Source organism: Odocoileus virginianus, unplaced genomic scaffold (assembly GCF_023699985.2).
Source record: "Odocoileus virginianus isolate 20LAN1187 ecotype Illinois unplaced genomic scaffold, Ovbor_1.2 Unplaced_Scaffold_21, whole genome shotgun sequence".
Lineage (NCBI taxonomy): Eukaryota > Metazoa > Chordata > Mammalia > Artiodactyla > Cervidae > Odocoileus > Odocoileus virginianus.
In genome coordinates this window covers 383,432-394,735 of record NW_027224283.1, presented here as the reverse complement: position 1 = coordinate 394,735, position 11,304 = coordinate 383,432, and the positions used below count along the sequence as shown (strand labels likewise).

At 39.1% G+C, this 11,304-nt stretch overlaps 1 protein-coding gene across 1 annotated transcript; it reads left to right on the top strand.

The window, feature by feature from the left end:
* The first annotated feature begins 3,055 nt into the window (after positions 1–3,055).
* On the top strand, positions 3,056–3,997 carry LOC110132463 (olfactory receptor 6C4). The gene has a single exon (XM_020885853.2). The coding sequence runs from the start codon at positions 3,068–3,070 to the stop codon at positions 3,995–3,997; it is 930 nt and encodes a 309-aa protein (XP_020741512.2). The 5' UTR covers positions 3,056–3,067.
* The last annotated feature ends 7,307 nt before the right edge of the window (positions 3,998–11,304 follow it).

Sequence of the window (11,304 nt, the reverse complement as noted above, 5' to 3'; positions counted from 1 at the left end):
TAAATTCCATATATATGTGTTAGTATACTGTAATGGTCTTTATCTTTCTGGCTTACTTCGCTCTGTATAATAGGGCTCCAGTTTCATCCATCTCATTAGAACTGATTCAAATGAATTCTTTTTAATGGCTGTGTAATATTCCATGGTGTATATGTACCACAGCTTCCTCATCCATTCGTCTGCTGATGGGCATCTAGGTTGCTTCCATGTCCTGGCTATTATAAACAGTGCTGCGATGAACATTGGGGTGCACGTGTCTCTTTCAGATCTGGTTTCCTCGGTGTGTATGCCCAGAAGTGGGATTGCTGGGTCATATGGCAGTTCTATTTCCAGCTTTTTAAGAAATCTCCACACTGTTTTCCATAGCGGCTGTACTAGTTTGCATTCCCACCAACAGTGTAAGAGGGTTCCCTTTTCTCCACACCCTCTCCAGCATTTATTGCTTGTAGACCTTTGGATAGCAGCCATCCTGACTGGCGTGTATAATGGTACCTCATTGTGGTTTTGATTTGCATTTCTCTGATAATGAGTGATGTTGAGCATCTTTTCATGTGTTTTTTAGCCATCTGTATGTCTTCCTTGGAGAAATGTCTGTTGAGTTCTTTGGCCCATTTTTTGATTGAGTCATTTATTTTTCTGGAGTTGAGCTAGAGGAGTTGCTTGTATATTTTGAGATTAATCCTTTGTCTGTTGCTTCATTTGCTATTATTTTCTCCCAATCTGAGGGCTGTCTTTTCACCTTGCTTATAGTGTCTCTGCTTTTTAATATGCTATCTAGGTTGATCATAACTTTCCTTCCAAGGAGTACACGTCTTTTAATTTCATGGCTGCAATCACCATCTGCAGTGATTTTGGAGCCCCCAAAATTAAAGTCTCTCACTGTTTCCAGTGTTTCCCCATCTATTTCCATGAAGTGATGGGACCAGATGCCATGTTCTTAGTTTTCTGAATGTTAAGATTTAAGCCAACTTTTTCACTCTCCTCTTTCACTTTCATCAGGAGGCTCTTTAGTTCTTCTTCACTTTCTGCCATAAGGGTGGTGTCATCTGCATATCTGAGGTTATTGATATTTCTCCCGGCAATCTTGATTCCAGCTTGTGCTTCTTCCAGCCCAGGGTTTCTCATGATGTACTCTGCATATAAGTTAAATAAGCAGGGTGACAATACACAGCCTTGATGTACTCCTTTTCCTATTTGGAACCAGTCTGCTGTTCCATGTCCAGTTCTAACTGTTGCTTCCTGACCTGCATACAGGTTTCTCAAGAGGCAGGTCAGGTGATCTGGTATTCCCATCTCTTTCAGAATTTTCCACAGTTTATTGTGATCCACACAGTCGAAGGCTTTGGCATAGTCAATAAAGCAGAAATAGATGTTTTTCTGGAACTCTCTTGCTTTTTCAATGATCCAGCGGATGTTGGCAGTTTGATCTCTGGTTCCTCTGACTTTTCTAAAACCAGCTTGAACATCTGGAAGTTCTCGGTTCACGTATTGCTGAAGCCTGGCTTGGAGAATTTTGAGCATTACTTTACTAGTGTGTGAGAAGAGTGCACTTGTACTATAGTTTGAGCATTCTTTGGGATTGCCTTTCTTTGGGATTGGAATGAAAACGGACCTTTTCCAGTCCTGTGGCCACTGATGAGTTTTCCAAATTTGCTGGCATATTGAGTGCAGCACTTTCACAGCATCATCTTTCAGGATTTGAAATAGCTCAACTGGAATTCCATCACCTCCACTAGCTTTGTTTGTAGTGATGCTTTCTAAGGCCCACTTGAACTTCACATTCCAGGATGTCTGGCTCTAGGTGAGTGATCACACCATTGTGATTATCTGGGTCATGTCTTTTTTGTACAGTTCTTCTGTGTATTCTTGCCACCTCTTCTTAACATCTTCTGCTTCTGTTAGGACCATACCATTTCTGTCCTTTATCGAACCCATCATTGCATGAAATGTTCCCTTGGTATTTCTAATTTTCTTGAAGAGATCTCTAGTCTTACCCATTCTGTTGTTTTCCTCTATTTCCTCTATTTCTAAATCAGTGTGTAGGAGACTTTGAAAATGGCAAAGAAATAAAAGTAAATGCTAATGAATTTGATTTATTAATGCTGTAAACTTGTTCATGTAGTCAAAATAAAATGATAGAATATTGAACTAAATGTCTTTAAGTCCTAAAGCACTGTTAGAAACTCACCTTACAAAAGAACTGGTGTGTGCATGCTTATTCATGATCAACTGTTTGTGACCCAATGAACTGTAGCCTACCAGGCTCCTCTGTCCATGGAATTTTCTGGCAAAAATACTGGAATGAGTTGCTATTTTCTTCTCCAGGGGAATCTTCCCAAACCAGGAGTCAAATCTGTATCTCTTGTGTCTCTTGCAATGAGCTAACAGATTCTTTACCAAATGTGCCACCTGGGAAGGGGGCGGGGGGAGTCTAGAAATATCAGTTATGCATCGAGATCTTCAGAATTATCTACTTGGGGAAATTTCTATTGGTTGCTGGAACAAGGGAAGTCAGAGATCTGTATAGTAATGGAGATGAGGATCTGTGGCATGTATCCATCTAAACATTAAATAGTACAAGGAGGGTGAATATTACAGGGAAGGGGAAATAGTATAGGGAAAGCACCAGAGGGGAGAGGGAAGCACAGAAAATAGAATCAGGTAGAAATATTTCTACCAAGTGCCCAGAAGTATGAGATTAATAGAGTCAGAGAAATGTGACTTCAATAGGGAGATTTTGTAAATATATTGGAAGGAAAAGATGGGTACAAAAATTTATTCTTCCAAAAAAAATTAAGTAATTATTCTGTAACAATTCTCTTATGTATGCAGGAATATATCAACTCGAGGAATTACAAAGACTTTAGGAATAAGGTCATTTACATGAGCAACAGGGGGGCTTCCATGAAACAAGTCCAGTCCAATGGACACTGGTTTGGGCCAACTGGATGGAGAGTTATATATGATCTGATTCTGTTGATTACAATGAGCTTTATCTCCCCAACCCCAAGAAACTTTAGTTTTCATCATTTTCACCTATTCCCGTTAGATCTACTCTAGGTCAACAATGAAAAACCGAACCACATTTACTGAGTTTATTTTGTTGGGCCTCACAAATCAACCTGAGGTCCAGGCAGTGATATTTATCTTTCTGTTTCTCACCTACATGCTAAGTGTCCTAGGAAATCTGACTATCATCATTCTCACTCTAGTAGACTCTCACCTCCAGACCCCCATGTATTTCTTCCTCCGGAACTTCTCCTTCTTAGAAGTTTCCTTCACATCCATTTTTATTCCCAGATTTCTGACCAGCATGACAACAGGAAATAAAGCCATCAGCTTTGCTGGGTGCTTAATTCAATATTTTTTTGCTATCTTTCTTGGGGCAACAGAGTTTTACCTCCTGGCTTCCATGTCCTATGACCGCTATGTGGCCATCTGCAAACCCCTGCACTACCTGACCGTCATGAACAGCAGAGTCTGCATACAACTTGTGTTCTGCTCCTGGCTAGGGGGATTCCTAGCTATCTTTCCCCCAGTCATCTTGATGAGCCAGGTGGATTTCTGTGCCTCCAACGTTCTGAATCACTATTACTGTGACTATGGGCCCCTCCTGGAGCTCGCATGCTCAGACACAAGCCTCTTAGAACTCATGGTCATCTCCTTGGCAGTCGTGACTCTGGTGGTTACTCTGGTGCTGGTGACACTCTCCTATGCATGTATTATCAGGACCATCCTCAGGATTCCTTCAGCCCAGCAGAGGACAAAGGCTTTCTCCACGTGTTCCTCCCACATGATTGTCATCTCACTCTCTTATGGCAGCTGCATGTTTATGTACATTAACCCTTCTGCAAAAGAAGAAGGTGCTTTCAACAAAGGAATAGCTGTGCTCATTACTTCAATTACTCCCTTGTTAAATCCCTTCATTTACACTCTAAGAAATCAGCAAGTGAAACAAGCCTTCAAGGACACCATCTCAAAGATTGTAAGGCTTTAACAAAACAAAATACACTTCAAGGAAAGATATACTTCATTTAGTAAATATGTATTGAGTGTCTACTATACTTCAAGTGCTGACCTGGCACTTAAGGATAAAAATATGAAAGGCATATGTCCAAATTTCAGGGAATCTACAGTTTAATGTGATAGAAATGCATACAAACTAAATTGTCAAGTTTGCAGTTTACTTATAAGTCACAAGCTTGCGTGCGTGCGTGTGTGCTAAGTCACTTCAATCGCGTCTGATTCTTTGTGACACTATGGACTGTAGCCTGCCAGGCTCCTCTTTCTGTGGGATTCTCCAGGCAAGAATACTGGAGTGGGTTGCTATGCCCTCCTCCAGGGGGTCTTCCCCACTCAGGGATTGAACCAGCATCTCTTATGTCTCCTGCACTAGCATATGGGTTCCTTACCACTAGCGCTACCTGGGAAGCCCCAAGTCATAAGTTTACAAAAAATAAAAGAGTATGATAAGTGTTAATAGAGAAGGATGAATGAGAATGTCTAAAAATAACAACTGGAAAAAATTAGCTGTTTTCTGGAGTAAACTGGACATTTGGGAGTCAAGAGATGTTTTAAGAAAGGAAGTGATGCTATGAGCATTGTTTCTAAAGAAATCTAGCATTACTGTTCTTCATTATGGAGCTGTAAAGTCTTGCTTCTATTAAAGTGAAAATATTTTTTATTATCCTTCTCTTTTTCATTTATCTTACAACTGCAGCCACTGAAACTACCATCCTCCTGTAAATTAGGTCCACTGTTCTCCAAATGAGGCAAAAACTCTCAAGATTTTATCAACTTACACACTCGTTTTCTAGAAGTTGTGGTTAGAGTTCTAGAGGCAAGGTTTACATCCTCTTACCTGTTGTTGCTTTTCATAGCTGACATCTTCCTAAGTTAATGGCTGAGTCACTCACTCTGTCTCTCTCTCTCTCTCTCTCTCTCTTTGGTAGTCTCTGAAAAATTTTTTTTCAATAACAATTTAAATTTTCATCTTTTTGTTTACTTTTGTTAGGTATTATAAAGGACAAATTTTGTGATATGGCTTCATTCTTTCAACTTTTCCCCAAATTTTTGCCTTTTTTATATAACCCATGGATACCTGTTTCATAAAGTGAAAAAAAATATAAAGTATCATACAGTTTTATATCTAGAATGTTCCAAATTATGAATCTTCACAACCAACTGGGAACAGACTACCCTACCAAGGATTCCACACGTGGATTTTAGGTAACAACAAACTGAATTTGAAGAGATGATGGTAGGGACTCAACGTCAATGGAACTTAGGACATTTTGGAAAGCTGATTATTTATACATAGTTTAGTAACACCCTAATTCATTGCAAAATGCTGATTGAGATGCAAGTGGAGCATCATCTGATGTATTCACATGTTTTATTTGTGGTAATAATATTCAGTGGAATGATGCTTCTTAGTCACCTAAGGAAAAAGCTGTACCGGCCTGATTATGAGAGAAAGTTTCTAAAACCACAGAAGATAGTGAAGAGTGCATAATATTTTTAATAAATGAACTTTTTTGTAAGCCATGGCCATTTTGAATATCTGAGTTTCCTTGATGGCTAAGCTAGGGATTGTGTTAGTTGCTCAGTCGTGTCTGACTCTTGCAACCCCACTGACTGTAGCCCACCAGGCTTCTCTGTCCATGGAAGTTCTCCAGGCAAGAATACTGGAGTGGATTGCCATTCCCTTCTCCAGAAGGACTTCCCAACCCAGGGATCGAACCCTGGTCTCCTGCATCACAGGCAGATTCTTTGCCATTTGAGCTACAGGGAAGTCCAAGCTAGGGATTTGTGATGCCTTTTAATTTATTCCAAATTCACTGAATTATTATTAATTAATAGAGAAATGTTCTCAAATGGTCACACCTGAATCATTAACTTCTCCCACATCCACATTTCTACCAAAGCCCATGGTGAAATGGAAGACAATGCCATATAGTGGTTGAAAATACAGGCTTTAAAAACAGAAAAAGAGACACAGATGTACAGAACAGACTTTGGGACTCTGTAGGAGAAGGCGAGGGTGGGATGTTCTGAGAGAACAACATTGAAACAAGTATACTATCAAGGGTGAAACAGATCACCAGCCCAGGTTGGATGCATGAGACAAGTGCTCAGGGCTGGTGCACTGGGAAGACCCAGAGGGATCAGATGGGGAGGGAGGCAGGAGGGGGGATCGGGATGGGGAACACATGTAAACCCATGGCTGATTCATGTCGGTGTATGGCAAAAACCACTGCAGTACTGTAAAGTAGTTAGCCTCCAACTAATGAAAATAAATGAAAAAGAAAGAAAATACAGGCTTTAGTTCAAATCCCAGATTTTCAACCTTCTACCCAAGTCTCCTTGGAACAGTTTTTGTTCCTGCCTAAAGCTTATTTTTCTCAACTCTAAAATGTGGATAATAAAGTGTCTATCTTATAGGGTAGTTTTGAGGATTAAATAAAATAATAGGTGCTGGGAGCCGGCACATGAGATCCCACCCATGACAAGGTCATGAGGGAGAAAACCTGACAGGCAAGGTGGATCAGGTTTTCAGGGATTCCAAAAAGCTGCCCCCGGCGCTCACCTTAAAGATGATATCTGTCTTTCTGATGCTCCCTAACTTCTGTGACACAGGCAGAAGGCCTTCCCTGATCTCTTCCAAAATAAGGATCAATTTAGAACTTCAATAAGTTTCCCAGGTGGTGGTATTTTATGAGATTATCCAGGGTGAAAGGAGTGTTTTAATTTAAACTCCTTTGCTGGTATTTTAGTTTGTTTGGCAAATGCATTTATGCCCTTGGTACTAATATGCATGACTGCTCATAATACCCTAATCATAAAACAGCATAAGAACCTGATCACATAAAGGCCCTAATAGGCATAGAGCCCTTCAGGGAGTGAGGAAGCCCTATTAGAAAACACAAGAAAAATTATTCTAAAAGTGGTTATTGGGTTAACATTTGCTTGCTGTGTTTTTGCTCTTAATGTGCTAAGGTTGTGTTATGGAAACCATTGTTAATATAGTTATAGATCTAGAAAAATAAGAGCTTAGCCCTAGTGTGGTACCAATGAGATGGTTGTTAATTGTCAGCCAGGAGTGCTAGGCAGAGGCTGCCTCACCAAAGTCGCAGAGTCAGTGTGGGGTAAACTTCTTAGATAAACGCAACTGACAACTTCTGCAGAAGGATTAATTTTTGTGTTAACAAGGTTATACTTCTACTCTGTACTGTTGCCCTATGAGACTGCTACCTTTCAGTTAAGGTCACCATAGAATCAGAAAATAGGTTTACATTCACCTGCCCTGCATAAAATGTTAATAGGCCTAAGGCCAGAAGATAATGCACAAGACCCTCATAAACAAAGAAGTATGCAGAAAACACCCTGGTTTCGTGAAGGACAAGCTGATGTAATGTTAAACTATCCTCCCCTCAGAAATGTACTAACTTAGGGTATAAAAGCTACGGTAAAAAATAAAGCATTGCCAGACCCTGCTGCACCCCCCGTCTGGTCACTCTCTCTCTCTCTCTCTCTCTCTCTCTCTCTCTTTCTCTCTCTCTCCCTCGCAGACTTGGCCCTATCAAGGCTGGTCTCACGTGTCTTCTCTCGCCGACGCCGTTCATCCCGAGGGTACCCCCTGGATCCTGCCGAGGCTGGACCCCGGCAAATAGGCATAAAATTTTTGAGTCATTATTTATTATGTTTAAGAAATGACATACATTATAACAGTAAGGTAATGATAATCAATGTCCTTTTCAAGAAACTCAGGCTTAACTAGTAAGAATAAACATTAAATTGATTGGTTTAACATAAGCAGGAATGTAAAAATGCTGGTCATTCTATTTGAAATCCCTATGCAACAAGACCCATTTATTTCCATTCCTTTATGTCCACTTGCATCCTTGGATAACTAGACTATTCACACATTTGATAAAGCAAAGTAGAGCATTTGGTAGCAGATTGTTAGGACTAGGCTACCATCAACCCCATGTGACCTGGGTATCTCTGAGTATAAACGAGATGAAGAAGAAGAGGACTTGGTGTAAATCACAGTACAGTGACACTAGCCAAGGCTTCACCCAGCCTTCATAACATAAACATCTAGAAATTAGTTGGGGAAGGAATTTATCACCTTTTAAATGTACTTGTTCAAAAAAGAGAGAGAGAGAAATAAAAAGACAAGTCATGCTCTTTTGAAACTGTTCATCTTGCTAGCTTTATGTCAGTACTTACTGGGTAAGTAACTCAAGTCACAAAGCAAAGGAATGAATTTACTGACTCTGCAGCTGAACTTTTGGAATGTTCAATGTCTACATTGAAGGTTGTAGGTTGGTAGGTTTTACCTCTCCTGTCACCACTGTAGACAAGAGTCAAAAGAAACAGCTTTACCTACCTAGTATTCTCAAGATAATATCAGAGCAGTGCCAGGGTGAGGAGAAAATCAAAACACCGGGCATTCATTCTTCTATCCTCTCCCCAAAATCCCCAAGGTTGTGGACTTATGAATTACAAATCTAAACAAATGGTCTTTTCTGAATGCTGCTTCTTGCAAAGAGTTTAAAATGAAATTTTAAAATTTTTAAAAGAACTTTTTAAGAAGCCAAGTAAGGTAAGAACTGTTCTATAATGACTTGGACATTCTGACCTGAGGATCAGCTTTGTTTTCTTTAAATTCATCCAGAAGATCACAGACAAGGGCTTAAGCTTCAGCCCACACACATCACTGGACGGGATAGCTGAAGCTACACAGAGGTCATGAGTTTAGAAGCCAAAAGAACTACCTATCTGAGGAGTGCATCCACTGCGGGTTACGGTAAGGGCTGGGGGCAAGATTACACAAAAGACAATGTGTGATCCAAAGAACAGAAGCATCAAGAGCTTAAAATAAGTATAAGTTCCTCAAAAAGACAGGAATGATACTGATAAAATGAAGGATAAAACATTATAAAAATAACTAGGTAAAAAATACTGCTGAAAACCATAAATGAAATAAAGAGGAGACTAATACAGGAAAGAAAAATATAAAACAAAAATAATGAGCTAGAAGATCAGATCTGATAAACCCTCCCATAAAGCAGTAGATAAACAACAGACTGGTTCCAAATCAGGAAAGGAGTACATCAAGGCTGTATATTGTCACCCTGCTTATTTAACTTACATGCAGAGTACATCATGAGAAACACTGGGCTGGATGAAGCACAAGCTGGAATCAAGATTGCTGGGAGAAATATCAATAACCTCAGATATGCAGATGACACCACCCTTATGACAGGAAAGTGAAGAAGAACTAAAGAGCTCTTGATGAAAGTGAAAGAGGAGAGTGAAAAAGTTGGCTTAAAACTCAACATTCAGAAAACTAAGATCATGGCATTCAGTCCTATCACTTCATGGCAAATAGATGGGGAAATAATGGAAACAGTGAGAGACTTTATTTTGGGGAGCTCCAAAATCACTGCAGATGGTGACTGCAGCCATGAAATTAAAAGATTTTTGCTCCTTGGAAGAAAAGCTATGATCAACTTAAACATATTAAAAAGTTGTTTTTTAATAAGTAATGTCTCTGATACAGAAAAGTAAACAAATATACTTTGCCGACAAAGTCCCATATAATCAGAGCTATGGTTTTTCCAGTGGTCATGTATGGATGTGAGAGGTGGACCATAAAGAAAGCTGAGGACCAAAGAATTGATGCTTTTGAAATGTGATGTTGGAGAAGACTCTTGAGAGTCCCTTGGATTGCAAGGAGATCCAACCAGTCAATCCTAAAGGAAATCAGTCCTGAATATTCATTAGAAGATGCCAAAATCTAGATAATAAGTGTTACAGGTGGAGAGAAGATTAGCAAAAGGAAATAATAGTGTATTTCCTATACTAGAGAAAAATGGACATCTCCAAGAATGCTGAAACAAGATGTGCTCAGTCGCTCCGTCATATCTAACTTTGTGACCCCGTGGACTGCAGCCTGCCTGCATGGCAGGCAGTTTCTTTACCAACTGAGCTATGAGGGAATCCCTACTGTAAGGTTAAAAGAGATAAACTATGCAACATGTTTACAATAGCACTTAGCACTTAGCATAATTGTTCAGAGGGTAAAGAATTGGTTCAGAGGGCAAAGAATTTGTCTGTAATGTGGGAGAACCCCAGTTCAATTCCTGGGTTCGGAGAATCCCCTGGAGAAGGAAGTGGAAGCCTACTCCAGTATCCTCACCTGGGGAATCCCACGGACAGAGGAGGCTGGCAGGCTACAGTCCATGGGGTCACAGAGTCAGACACGACTGACTGACTATTAATTTAACTTTTTTCACATAATTAATATTATACATATATTTGACATTTTTTAATTTCTGAATCTCATCTCAAGAAGGCACTTTGCTCTACAAGAAGTATCTCTCACTCTCTCACACACTCACACCCTCTCTGCATCATCAGTTTCTTCCACTTTTCTAGATTTATTTCATGAGCATAAAAACATTTTCTAGTATTCTTCTATATTTTAAAAAAGAGTTAAAGTATTATTAAGGAGTACCACTTCCATCAATATACTCGATATAATTTGACTTTAAGAAACATGTAAACCTATATATTTAAAAATAAAATACCATATCTGCCTAGCAGATAATTTACCTTCTTTTTATTAATACCATTTCTATTTTTACTCAGCCTTTTTTTCAATGTAATATTAAGACCAATGCCCAAGTATTACATGCCTACTCAGGGTTAGGGCAATAGCCATACTGAATAGTTGTTCTTGAAATAACCTAATTAGTTATATTGGTCTATTCAGCTATTTATCTTCATTTAATGTTCCAGGCCTCCACTACCCAATAGAATAGCTACCAGCCATGTATGGCCATTGAGATGTGGTTAGTCCAAACTGAGTTGTGCCATAGCTGTAAAATGCACAACAGATTTCAAGACTTAGAAAACAAGTAGGTAAAAATATACCACTTCTATTTTATACTGACTATATGTTTAAATGTTAATATTTTTGATATGTAGAGTTAAATAAAATAAATTATAAAAATTAAGCTCACCTGTTTGTTTTTATCTTCTTAATGGTACAACCAGAAATTTTTAAATTACAAATGTGGCTCACATAAATTTTTGTTGCACTGTACTATTTTAGGTTTTCAAGTTCTTTCACATTGGGGAATTGTAAAAAAAAAAAAAAAAAAAGGAACTACTCCTGAAACAAATTAATTTGTTTTCTAAATGTCTTTCACTCTTTTTTCAATAAAACCCTCAACTACATTTGAAGTGTATGCCCCTGAGTCTGAGAAAATGAAGCTCTTTTTGGTCTTT

Bases quoted from the DNA above. Each gene is read 5' to 3' on its own strand.
- LOC110132463 (XM_020885853.2), top strand. From the start codon at position 3,068: ATGAAAAACCGAACCACATTTACTGAGTTTATTTTGTTGGGCCTCACA.